Here is a 13879-nt window from a genome sequence, read left to right on the forward strand (position 1 = left end):
CTGTCTGTCTGCCTGTCAGCGCGCGCTGAATCCACATGCAATATATTTATATCTCATGGATACTCGCAGTAATTGCCACTGCCAGTGCGAGCGGCTGCAACAAAGAAACTGGTTGACTAACTGAATATCTCCCCAACTGCAACTTCAACTCAGCGCTTGAATCTCAATCTCATGTGGCGTGGTGTGGAGTATCTGAGTATCTCAAAGTTAATATCTCAACTCCATATGTTTCTCAACTGCTGGCTGGCAGTTTGTTTTTTGTCAGTGGCTACATGACAGCTACATTGGATTTACGAGGTTTACTCTCAGGTTTGTTTTCAATTTAAAATATGATGCCCAAATAATTGTCTATTGATTTGTGTAATCATTATGTGGTAGGGTGTAATGTACACATGGGAGTGTGTTTAATTGGGAGATAGAAAGCATTTTTGAGTCATAAAAGAATTTATCTTATTGAGAACTAATAATATTATAGCAGTTATAGCTACTTTCTTGTGTGTTTGTGTCTTAAAATGTAGATTCTGGTAGTGTTAGAGCGAGACTTAGACATCAGACTAGGACGTGATATTCGTCAGAATATTGTCGGAAAAAAAACCTTGTGGTGTGTATAATTTTAAAGAGAGGTGCCTCAGCTTAGTTATCCATTAAAATTCATTGCAATCGGATAAATATTCTCTATTAATCTCAGAAGTATAAACCAGAAGGATTATTTTTTCTCATACCCGATTAACAGGTACATTCAAGTCGTAAGACCCATTGCTCACAGCCTTCTCTACTTGTTTTTTCCTCTTCCACCCATTGCATTCAATTTGTAATTTAATTATGAATATTTATATCTACAATCATGTCATACATTTTACTATGCAAGTCAGCAAAAGCAAAAGCCAACCTCTGATCTTTCGGGGGCACGTGTTTGCTTGTAGTTTGTACATTTTTTTGTTGTTTTCGTTGGGCTTGGACTTGGGGGTTTTTTGTGTTTTTTTTTTTGGCCCGTCACAGGTGGTGCTGCTGGTGGCTGAACCAAACCAGTTTGTAGTTCTTTAACAGGGCTCCCAAAAGACCTACAGAAAAAACAGAACACCAAAAACTTGTTTCCGACCGCAGAAAACACGACAACAACAAAAAGAGAGCGGCAGAGTGGTGGCAGGAGGCAGGAGGCAGGAGGCAGGAGAGGCTATGCCACCAGATGGATAGACAGAGAAATAAAGACGTGACCATGATGAAGCTTGTTTGTTGTGCGAGGAGGCGAAAGGACGAGTCTGTAACTGTCTGTCTGTCTGTTTGTCTCCCCAAGGAAATCAGCGGCAAAGTAAACTCAAGTCCAAGCCCAGAATCAAAACAAACAAATGAACACAAAACGCACAACTGTCGACGGAATCAGAACCGAAATCCAGAAGAAACCAAAGAGAAGGCCAACCGACCATCTCCCATTCCACTTTTGTTTAATACGCAACAAAGAGGGGCAACAAATATGCTTTACTCAAGCTTTTCTCAGCTCTTTGTCGATTTGAATTTTCAAACTGAACCGCAAACACAAATATCATATTATCAGCGTCATCATCATCAGCGAGCAAACTGGTTGCATGCATCTTCATTGTCTCTTGTCGAATGTCTGTCTGTACGTGCCTCTCTTGCGGCTTCCGGTCTTGCACAGAAATCAATAAAAAACATGTAGACACTTGAATAGCCATTGATCGTGTCACAGGGACACACCAGTCATTGTTGTGATTGTTTGCGGCTCAAAAGTGTCTTTAATAAAGGGATAAATTGGACACTGACGGGCAGTGAATTTGGATGCAGTCCGGGGGTACTAATAATCGTAAATTCTGATAGAGTTTATTGAGCGATCTTCAAAGGGGTTTCAATTGGATTGGGGGTCTTTAACGAAGCTTACAAATAATTGTCTAATAAAATTGGGATAGAAAAATATGGAAAAAAGGAAAATTGGAATACAAAAGCCAAAATGGAAAAGTTATGTTTGAAGTTTCTTGTGTTTAACGTTATGTAAAAATTATATTGATATTCCCCACTTAATCTAGAGCTACAAAAATGGAAAATTTATCTTTCACTTTCGTCCATAAATGAACAACAAACACCAACTGCAAATCCTTTTCCATGATACTCAAGTTTCACTTGTCTTTATTAAAAGCTAATCTGTGGAGATTTCTGTACACTTAACCACTAATAATGCCTCTTAAGAAACTTGTTAAAATATCTTTGACTGGTGGATACACACAAACGGATATTTAAGCTCAAGTTTAATTAAACATTCCACTGTAATCTGTCTGTTAAACTGCAAAATCTTTTCAAATCGTTTATTGTACAAAAACCAATCCTGAAATTAAATGCATTTCATAGACTCTCAAACTAATTTTTCTCTACTTTTCTCTCATTGCAGGTAAGCTCTCCAACCATACCATCAAATGGCAAAAAATCTGCAGTGGGGGGTAACGTTAGTTTGTGTGTCGGCAGGGGGGGGTGAGTGGACGGTGCAGACCATTAGCCAAATGGCAAATTTATCTAAGCAGCAATAATTTTCTTTTTGGCGGCAAGAACTTTGCACAGTGGGAGAAAGAGAGTTGGAACGGGAATCCACAATTGAACAAATAATGTGAGGCTCTGCAATCTTGATCTTTCACCAGAGAGGACGAGGAGGAGGAGGAGGAGGAGGAGAACTTCCATTCTACTGGAATACAAAAAAAAAACTGAAACTGCAGTCAGTTCCCGGAGGAGGCTGTGGCGGCGGCGGCGGATCAAAGACAATTCCACTCGGACTTGGATCTGCTGGAACTTTGGTTCTGTGGATCTGTGTGGATTGGATCCCCCGTTGTCCAAGACTTTTTAATGATGATTTGCTATTTTTTTGACTTGAGTTTCGCCCGAGGATCCATCCCTCTCTCTCCAGTCTCCTTGCTCTTCATTGACTTATCCGCTTCGATAGATTGTATCTGTGTTTTGTGTCTGTGTGCATCTGTGTCTGAAACAATCAGAACGGATTAGTTTGTTAATCATTTTATTATGTGGCAGGGCAGTTCGAGGCAGGGCAGGGCGTCGAAACGAATGAGAAATCGAATTGAGATACAAATGTGATGTGTGTGCACAAAAGGAATCTGCAAAGGAACACAAAAAAGCTCTCAAGACCAAAGAAACGATGCTGAAAAAGAGTAGCGAATTCTAGGGATAAAAGTCTCGTAGTGCTTGGCCTATCAGAAGTTCTATCTTAGTCCAATGTTTCCCCATAATAATTACCAAAACCAAACACGTTGCACACTACCATCATTGGCAGGTCCCTGGGGGCTAACATCTTCATTATTAATATTTTGTTCGTTGCCAAAATACATCAACTTTGTGGATAGTTTTTCTAATTGACGCAAGGTTAAACTCGTTAGACCTTTGCTCACATATTTTCCGCTAACAATTTTGCGCTTTTGGAAAATTATTATGTGGATGCGGCCTGACCTAACCTCAAGCGCAGCCTTCATCAATTAGCCATGAAGCAAGCGGCAACAGCAACAGCCACAGGCAATGCCCCAGAGCCAGCCCCTCAGGCCCTGCCCTCACTCCCACACATCCTTGGGATTAAACTTTCACTCTCACTCGAAGGCCGAGCGCTGGATGAGCTGGAAAATGTGTGTGTGTGTGGGATCATCAATCAACAAAAGATTTTCCTATGCAAATCGGGCAAAAGGCAGTGGCAAAAGGCAGAGGCGGCGGCAGAATGCATGACCCTGCATCCGCATAATAAATCAGGAATGGAAGCCATGTGACAATTGTTAGAGTTCTTCTCCTCCAACTGCTCCTATTGCCCCTGCCTTTTTATGTAAATCCACAAAAAAATATCAAGTGTTGCAGTGGCAGTTGCAGCTTGCAACTGTGGCTGTGGCATGTTCCTGCTGTTTGTTGAGCGCATAAATCATTGGAAAGGTCAAAGTGCACACGCCCACGGGCAGCAGCAGCAGCACCCACACATGCCCAGAGATACAGATACAGATACTGCTACAAGATACAGAGCTACAAAACACAAGATACAAGACATTCGGGTGCAAAGAGAACCATTTTTGGCAACACATGGCCGCCTCATGTGTGTCTGTGTCTGCCACAGAATTTTCAAGTGGGGGCATAGCAGCAGCATTTGTTGCAGCATGATTTATGCAACATTACGAATTTGTGTAGAAAATGTCAACCGATGGCTATAAATTCAACACCAAGACACCAAGACTGTCCACCAACGGGCGACCTACTTAAGTCAGTTTGTCGCTAATCAAAGAGCCAGCAACTACAACAGCTAATCGAAGGTCTAACCTTATCTGGGGGGAGACAAAGACATAGACACAGCTACGGACACAGCTACAGCTCTTATCATTCCCGATAGCTGCCCTGCCAACTACTATCAGCAACTGGCGATTTTTGTTTTATTGCTTGCACAACTTAAACTCGCTTTGCCGTACAATTTGGGAATGGTAAAAAGTGTGCAACTTATTTTGTGTGTAGTAGTTGCTCTGCCATTGAACTTGAACTCTGTTTTGTGTCTGCAAATTGCCAGCAATAAATTCAGCAATGCATCAGTGGCAACAGCAGCAGCGGCAGCAACAGCAACAGCAACAGTGGCAGCCACAGAGCCAGCAGCCGAAGCGCAACCGCCACATTGACAGTCAAATTAAAGTTGCCATTGCCTCGGGTACCCTGTAAGAGATGGTTGTGTGATGTTGAAGGGAAGTTTGGCAGGAATGGGAGCAAGGGAGGGACATTGGAGGTTTAATCGGGATTCAAATGAATATTGCAATTGAATTAACGCGTTCGACTGCATATTTGTTTTCTTATTATAGATGCTACAACATATTTTTACTTGAACGGATATTTTTATTCAAAGACTTATAACAGCTGCGGTCCCTGGTTTTAACACTTTTCTCTCAAATAATTCCTTTAAAGGATATCCTTAGCTTCGAGCAGTTTTCATCTCTCCTTTTCTCTTTTTGTTTGTAAGCATTTCCCATTGCTAATGTTTTTTTTTTGCGTTGGCCATTTAGCATATGGCCCCAGCGACTTGCTGCATTTTTGTTATCTCTCCCTATCGCACTTTGTTCTTTCTATCTCTCTCTCTTGTATTCCCTTCTCCTCCTCTCTCTTTCTCCCATCTCTCTCTCTCTCACGCTCTCTCTGTGACTGCGTGTCGCTAGCAGCTGATGCATAACCGTTTAACGCTTCGTTGCCTTCAACGTACAAATGAAGTGCAACAACAGCAGCAGCAGCAGCAGCAGCAGCAGCAACACTGCCTGTGCCCCTCCACGCTGGTCACACTTACAGTCTTACATTTTGAGAGCCACTGTTCAAATTTTTAGCTCAATGAATGGAGCTGCAGGGAAAGCATAAGAGGAATACTTAGATGCTTTGGGGGACTGTTTCCCTTTGCGGCGTTGCTTCTTCATTTTTTTGTTGCTCATTTTCTGAGCTACTCTTCTACAAGTATTTCCCTTCTGCATTGCCATTTGCCATTTATTTTTTGTTCCTCCCTCTTCGATGTCTGACTTTTAGAGTTTGGCGTGCGTTTCCTTTCTTTGGCGGAGGTCTCCCTCTTTCTGTGTTTTCTTTTCCTAAAGACCCTTTGCTTTGCTGTCCATGGAAGTTGTCTTTGTTGCTGTCATTAGGTTGAGTCTCGTACGTGAGGGGTGGAGCTGATGAATCATCAAGTGAATTGTATGAGAAAATGAAAGCTGAAATGGGGGACAAGAGAGGATGAAGCTAAAGGATGTTGGGGAAGCCAGAAAGCTAATGGTGTAATAAGGGAATGATAAAACGAGGGAAATTCATAGAGAAAATAAATCTGCGGCAATTCAGAGCATTTTTTCAAAGCATTTTTCAGAGCATTTTTCAGAGCTTTTCTTGGAGCACTTTTCACAGCCTTTGCCAGGTGGGAGTTCCACTTCATAATCTTGAAAAATCTGCCACTATAATCTTGACAAAAAAAGCAACTGCAAATTAAAGTGTAAAACGTTTTCCGCTTGATGTTCTTGCCATTTAAGGTGCTGGCTGGCTACCGAAAGCTGCCCCCACTATATAATTATCTCGAATTAAATTGCTTATCGCAGTTTTGTTTTATTGGCCAAGCAATTTGAGCCGCGTCTATGTATTTATTGGCCAAGCAAAATTGAGCCCGGGTTCATAGCATTATTAGCATTGGCATGCGGTTCATTAATTCCCTGGATATAAAATATATATAGGCATGACCTCATGTGAGATATGAGCAAGAGCTAGCCACAAATGGCATAGTAAATTATTAAATGGAAAACAAATAGGAAGACACTTATGTGGAGGCGTGCAATTATTTGTCAGTGCAGCGATGAGCGAAATATCTGATCAGAAATAGCTAAGTAAATGTCCAAGCATTTGCCTCTGGGGCTGCCACGATTCATGCAATTGTTTGGCAGTGATTTTCCCTAGCTCTATTCCCCGCTTAATCTCCATTTCCATAGCTAATCGACACCCCCCCAATGACACTGTAGGTACTGTGCTACTTTGCCAGTAATTCTACATTTCGATGTAGACGAATTTCATTCGTCTATGATTCGCTTTCTGTGGAACACCCAGCGTAGTCTCTGCCGCGTATCCCATGGATTGGCTCACTTTACGATAAACATCTAACACGTTTTCCATTTTAATTTGCGTATCGCTTATGCAAATTGTGGCGCGACCACTGGTTGAGGTTTTTCATTGGAGTCGTCACACAGTCCCCTGTCTCCCCTGCCCCCTGTAGCTCTATGGGTAAACAAAGTCTCAGCGGAGCCTCCATGCGGGTTGAATCTCAGTTCAAGGTCAGTCCGTGTCCGAGTGTGAATCCATGGATTTACGAGCAGATAATTGAGCCAAAGCTGAGCTCATGGCACTGCCACTTGGAAGTGCTTCAGAGTGCTTCTACTTTTACGATCTCTGCTCGGAGCATAAAAAGTGCCACGCGATAATACTGTTTAATTGTTGGGGCATCCTCTGTGGCAGGCGAGAGACATCCTCCCCTTGGTGTCACGTTACTCATACGCATCGTAATCAATTTTTATGCCTGTCGCTTACGTGAGCTGGCAGACAAATGATGCGACGCGGAGACACGAAGAAAGTTTCAAAGGGTTGCCCCCCCTTGGCAGGAGTTGTGAGAGTGATTCTCCACCCCCTCCCATTCTCTGTGGGTTTATGGGCTGTACGTGGATTTTTAATTTGAATCGTGTTGATTGTAATGTGTGTGTGTGTGTGTGTGTGGCAATGTGTGGAAGGAGGGAAGGGAGGTGGCAGCACCAGCACCCTGTTGTGATCACGTTTGCAAATTGTATTATTTAATTAGTCTGGCAGTGGAGCGAAAAAGGCATTTAAAATGCCTGGCATGTCGCCTAATTTGATAATAATACAAATGTTAAATCGTTGTGGGGGAAAAGGCACTTTTCTCTCTCTCTCTCTTTTATTTCGATTTAATTTTGATGAATGGCACTTTTTCTTGAGTTAAATTAACTCATTCACTCAGTGTTTCCGCTGGCAAGAGGCGAATGTCTTCAATCTGTATCACTGTCTGGCTGTCCGAGTGTCCGAGTGTCCGACTGTCCAATTGCAATTACAACTTCCGCTGTGAGTCACTTTGAACTCTGCCCTGCACTTCGCTGCTGCCCAAACTCTTCTCTAATGGCGCTCATTAGTTACTTTAAGTTACACTCTGGGTCTCTCTCAGTTGTTCATCTTCGGCTCAGTCAGTCTCAGGCAGCTGTCTGGCCCCCAGGCCTTCCATCTCCAGCAGTCTGCACCAGCCCCGTCCCATAGTAGCCATAACAGCGCTGTCTCTCTCCCTCTCTCTGCTGCCAGTCACGTTGCATCATAAAGAAATACCCGAAGCTGGCAAAAAATAGTTGAACAAAACAGCTCTGTTGGGGGATCTAGCCAAAGGGTTGACACAGGGTTCTGTGGTTCTAATGCATAAATATACGAGTGCTGGTACACTGCAACGAAAAACCGCAGCTACAATGTGGTTTACAAATGTATTTTTGGGACTGTTTTGGAAGCTAGAAAGAGTGATTTGAAATGGTAAGAATAAAGGTAATTTCGGAATAAAATATGAGAGATTAAAGATCTGCAAAAGGGTATTTGTGTGGCTTAATGGAGATGATCCAGGCATTAAGTACACATCGTTGATTATAAAAAGGATTGAACCCTTACCATATACAGACTAATCCTATATTCCTTGGCTGCTCCTATGATTTCTTAACCTCTTTTCGTTTCGCTTACCAATTTTCCATATTTACAAGGTTTTTCCTTCATTCTTTACGGTTATTTCCTTCAGTGTAACGGTGGGCGAATCGTTTCGAAAGTTTTTCAAGCCCAGCTTAGACCCTTTTGCACTCGTCTGCTCATGTCCATGACTCATGTGCGGCGATTGCAGAGGTGAGTTGCAAGTGGCAAATGCAACGTCTTGCATATAAAACAGGCAACCAAACAGAACAGAACAGAACAGAACAGTAGAGAACCGAGCAGAACTGTAGATAGCTTTAAAATGCCAGACACGAAATGAGAGATATGCTCATAGAGGAGGGGTCTTTGGAGAAGGACTGGGGGATTGGTTATATCGTTATGGGAGAGTCACAATTGTGTGATGATAAATTATCCCGTCAGCCCCTAAAGCATCAAGCACCAAGCACCAAGCACCATGGACTAACCTCTCTCTCTCTCTCTCTCTCTGCATTTTGTGTATTTTTCCAGGCCCATGTGGTGACTGCGTTTGAGCAATCGCTGACCAACATGACCAATCGCCTGCAGCAGCTGACGGCAACGTCGGAGCGCAAGGATGGCGAACTGACGGACATGCGGCAGACGATTGAGCTGCTGAGGAAGCAGTCGATACAGGCGGGACTCACCACAGCGCATATGCAGAGCATGGGACAGAATCAGCATCAGATGCAGTCGCAGTCGCAGGCCGGCGATCAGAAGCCACCGCCAGGACCCGGTGGCAGTCGGTCCACCAGCAATGGCAATGGCAATGGCATGCCTCTTGGACTGGGCATGGTGCGTCAGCACAGCACGGATTCGATGTGCTCGTTGAACTCCATTAGCTCGGGCTGCTCCGCGGCGCAGGATAAGAACAAGGCCAACAAGAAGAAGGGCTGGCTGCGAAGCAGCTTCACCAAGGCCTTTTCTCGCAATGCCAAGATCTCGAAGACTAGTCGCCATGTGGGACACCAGCATCAGCATCACCACCACAATCAGCAGGAGCACGGCTCGGGGAAGGCAACGCTGCCCAATGGCCATGGCGGTGAGCCGCTGGGTCTGGCTGCTTTGGCCACTCAGCCGGCACCGCCGTTGCCCAACAGCAAGCAGAGCAGCCCAGCCAAGACCCTGACGCTGATTGACAATGCCAAGCCCATCGATGCCATCGACGGGGAGGATCAGCAGGTGGTGGAGGATCTCAAGAAGCAGCTGCGCGAGAAGGATCTCGTGCTCACGGACATACGGCTGGAGGCTCTCAGCTCCGCCTCGCAGCTGGAGAGCCTCAAGGACATGATGAACAAGATGCGCGCCGAAATGATGTCCCTCAAGCAGAACAACGAGCGTCTGCAGAAGCTGGTCACAACCCGCTCCCTGGCCGGCTCCGAGGTGAGCCTTGGGCAGGCAATCAGCCCCAATGGCTCGGTAGCGGGCAGCTCTGAGGTCTCGCGCCGCTACTCGCTGGCCGATGGCAGTGCGCGACCGCCCATGGAGCTGCCGGCACGCCTCAGTGAGGAGTTGGAGGAGGATTGCATGCCTCCAGCACCGGCGCCAGAGCCACCGCCACCGCCAGCACCAAACACCGCTGCTGTGGCGCCTCTCAGTCCCAGCACACACATCGATCTGACGCCTCCGCCGCCGGCCTTGGAGGCAGCACCGTTGACCAGTCCCGTGCACATGCCCAGCGCCGTCGAAGATCTGCCCGATGTGTGCGACGGCAAGAAGATTGCCATCGCCTGCTACCTCGGACAGCCCGAGTCGTTTGCCAAGTACTGCGAGGAGTTGCAGGAGCTGGATGGCTTCTATGCCAACGGCTCGATCATTGCCAGCCACGAGGCTGCTGCCCAGTCGCAGGGCGAGCGAAAGGTGAGCTTCGCGGCAGCTAGCTCCAACGAGTTTATCGTCGCCTGCACCTACATCTCGGGCAAGACGACCTGGCAGAACCTGGACTACATTGTGCGCAAGACCTTCAAGGACTATGTGGCGCGCATCGATCCGGGCACCAACCTGGGCCTCAACACGGACTCCATCACGTCGTACCATCTGGGCGAGGCTAAGCGCGGTCCAGAGATGGGTTTCCCCGAGCTGCTGCCCTGCGGCTACATTGTCGGCAGTGTCCGGACGCTGTACATCTGCCTGCAGGGCGTTGGCAGTCTGGCCTTTGACAGCCTCATTCCGCGCAGCATTGTGCACCGCTACATCAGTCTGCTCACGGAGCACAGGCGACTCATACTGTGCGGTCCGAGCGGCACTGGCAAGTCCTATCTGGCGCGTCGTTTGGCCGAGTTTCTGGTGGCGCGTGCGGGACGCGGAAATCCCTCAGAGGCCATTGCCACGTTCAAGTAAGTCGCACCCTGAAGAGAGGAGGAAATGTTGGAACTAAATTCCTTTTATTCCTACAGCGTGGACCACAAATCCTCAAAGGATCTGCGGCAGTATTTGGGGCACATTGCCGAGCAGGCGGCCATTGCGAATGGCGCTTCGGAGTTGCCTTCTGTGATCATTCTGGACAACTTGCACCATGCCTCGGCCCTGGGCGATGTCTTCTCCTGTCTGCTGAGTGCCGGACCGGCCAATAAATTGCCCTGCATCATTGGCACCATGTCGCAGGCCACCTGCAACACGACCAATCTGCAGCTGCATCACAATTTTCGATGGGTAGGTTATCATGGCACTCCGAGTCCCTTGTATTGGCAACTAATTCCGATACCCTTTGCAGGTCCTTACGGCCAATCACATGGAACCCGTCAAGGGCTTCCTTGGACGCTTCTTGCGGCGGCGACTGTTCCAGCTGGAACTGCAGACGCAGCATCCGCAGCCAGAGCTGGCTTCGGTGCTGGCCTGGCTGCCCTCCGTCTGGCAGCACATCAATCGGTTCCTGGAAGTGCACAGCTCCAGTGACGTGACCATTGGGCCGCGCCTGTTCCTCTCCTGCCCGCTGGACCTGAAGGACTCGCAGGTGTGGTTCACCGACATTTGGAACTATCATCTGTCGCCCTACCTGGTCGAGGCAGTGCGCGAGGGAGTGCAGCTGTATGGGCGCCGTGGCGGAGCCTGGAACGATCCCTCTGCCTTCATTCGCAACTCCTATCCGTGGCCCTATGGGCCCGACTCGGTGCCACCGCTGCGACAGATCAATGCCGAGGATGTGGGCCTCGAGGGCGTGGCATTGACAAACGGAGAGAACCAGGATCCCTTGGTGAGTTTTTTGCCCATGTCTATTGCTATTTCTAATACTAATTTTGGTTTGGAATTCCACAGCTCAATATGCTGATGCGTCTGCAGGAGGCTGCCAACTATTCGGAGGCGCAGGATCAGGAGTCGGACTGCGCCAGTCTGGACTCCAATGTGACGCCAGACAGCTCTGCGGGCGCCGAGTAAACGTCTCCACTTCGTACATGCCAAATTCAAAAAGGACTAACCCCGAACACGTAAGCTGTGGGCCCGCTGCACTCTCTGTCCTAGCTGTCCCCCTAATCCGCACAAATGAGATTTCTTGCACTACTTTCGCAGCCGAGTTCTTAAGCAGTTCCAAGAGGTTTCCATTTGCACCAACTCTATTTCTGTATCTTCTCGATATCCTCCCCATGATCCGATCCATTCCCACATCTAGAGTAAATTGCACTTTTTAGCGCACTTGTTAAAAATGCAAATTGTCCATCTCCAACCACAACCACAACCACAACCACACCCGAACCATTTAGAATCACATTCAACTCTCGTAATTGGGCCCCCAGCTGCGCTTCAATGCTCGAACCAAACCCCCCCTAAAATGAGAGAAGAGAACCTTAACTAACATGAAATGTTAAACAATTGAGAAACACATCGTTTTTGTACATAGCAACACCAAAATCCCCTAGTCTTAAGTGACACAACTGTACGGCGGTACCAGTTTTTATACCATAATCCACAGCCCAAGCCCCGGCAGAGATCGTATGAGAATAATCGTAAACTAATATCTAAACCTATTGTAAATGTAGCTATAAGTTTTTGCTACTACCAATTTACAAGATGTATGTGTGTATATTTGAAGGATAAAGCTTTCACTTTAGTTTAATTATTTGCGTAATTATCATTAAATATTGTTACAAACATATTGCATATTTATAAAAGAAGTCCCTACCCTGCAAAGTACCATTTAAATATTTATTATGCCAAGCCGCGCTTAAGAACAGGAGATATGCGCACATAAATACGTAAAAGGCCTTCTGATCCCTGGACAAATAGCTAAATGAAAAACTGAACTACAAGCCCCCTTCTCCCCACAAAGTACTCTCCATACTAACAGTAAAACTATATGATACAATACAACAATTTATGTGTCTCTGTCTAATTTAAATGTGTGCATTTATGAGATATGACATCAAATCAAAATAAAATTAAATATAAAACAACTTTTTTGGCATTCACTTTATTGTGCTTGAGTTTTTCCGGTGGCAGGAAGCCATGGCACGACCTGATCGGCCCACAAATGGCTGAGAAATCGACATAATTATAATTGAGGAGGTCCTACCAAAGGAACAAGGATCAAGGACACTTTTCTGGTCACAGGAAGCGATTGCATGTCCCGAACGGCCAACAAATAGCGGAGGTAGCAATGTCCTAGATCCTTGGTATTTTACAAGGACTCAATAATGTCAAGCACTTTCTTTCGATTTACAACAGAGATTTAAAGTTTAAACAACTCTAAAACTAACTACACATTATCCGATCATTTGAATTTCGCGCCCACTGCTGCTACCTAACAAAGGGTCGCGAATATGTACTAGGTAAGTTTCGTATCGCTCAGCCTTTGACCGAATGAAACAAATTAAATCCAGCTACTTTCTGCTGATTTATATTGGCCTGATCCTCGGTCTGAAAATTGTCTAGTACAACAAATTTTTGATGTCAACAAAAGTTAGTACCAACAGTGGCCATCGTCGATTGTGGTGCGCCACTCTGAAACACCTTTTTTGTGGCGTCCACATGGTGGGCGAGTTCTCGAACTAGGGCTGCGTAATTGTTTTTCCGTGTTTTGTACGAGAAACCTGCGTGAATAGCGCGGAAACGCCACCCGTTTTGGAATTTCTTTTTCATGATCAGGATATCTTCGCCGATCTATTTCAAACAAGGACGCTACAAGGACAACAAGGATTAAAGATATAATTTCTATTACTTCGCCATTTGCAATCCTATCAATTGAGTCCATTAAGGGCCTCAAGGTCGAAGGGATATGCCTTTTATATACAATTTTTCAAAATAGGCCATTTAACCCGCCTGAAAGTATGCAATACTTTTTACAAAGAAGCTAATATTATTTCGGTTTATTCATATAAGTAGCTAAAACTGCATCCAGGTTGTTCTTCTGGCTGAAAACCGTTCGCTTGGATAACAGACCTGCATGACTGATAGCTGACAAAATAGAGAACACAACATGTATTACATATTTGCAATATTGCAATCAAATTAATTGTATTATTTTTTTACTGGTGTTCCATTATCCATTATCCCTATCCATTATCCGGTGTTCCTTAGCAAAAAAAAAAGGAATAATTCCAAATGCGTGAACCGGAGTCTATCCCCAATTGTTTTTTAAAGATACACGAACTGGCTCCCAAACCGCTCCAAGCTTATTATAATATTAAACTATCTCCCCGTTCCCTTTCCT

General features: G+C 45.6%; 1 protein-coding gene across 12 annotated transcripts in view; it reads left to right on the top strand.

Annotated features, from left to right (window-relative positions):
• Window positions 1-12070, top strand: part of LOC117587869 (protein sickie) — a 195544-nt gene extending 183474 nt beyond the window's left edge. For all 12 annotated transcript variants that reach the window (XM_034278842.1, XM_034278844.1, XM_034278836.1 and 9 more), the window contains 4 exons: window positions 8728-10571; window positions 10632-10887; window positions 10949-11428; window positions 11491-12070. In XM_034278842.1, the coding sequence (XP_034134733.1) occupies window positions 8728-10571; window positions 10632-10887; window positions 10949-11428; window positions 11491-11610 (2700 nt within the window). In that variant the 3' untranslated portion in view covers window positions 11611-12070. The remainder of the gene's footprint in view (window positions 1-8727; window positions 10572-10631; window positions 10888-10948; window positions 11429-11490) is intronic.
• The last annotated feature ends 1809 nt before the right edge of the window (window positions 12071-13879 follow it).

The sequence above is a fragment of the Drosophila guanche genome, unplaced genomic scaffold (genome assembly GCF_900245975.1).
Source record: "Drosophila guanche unplaced genomic scaffold, DGUA_6, whole genome shotgun sequence".
In the NCBI taxonomy this organism is placed as follows: domain Eukaryota; kingdom Metazoa; phylum Arthropoda; class Insecta; order Diptera; family Drosophilidae; genus Drosophila; species Drosophila guanche.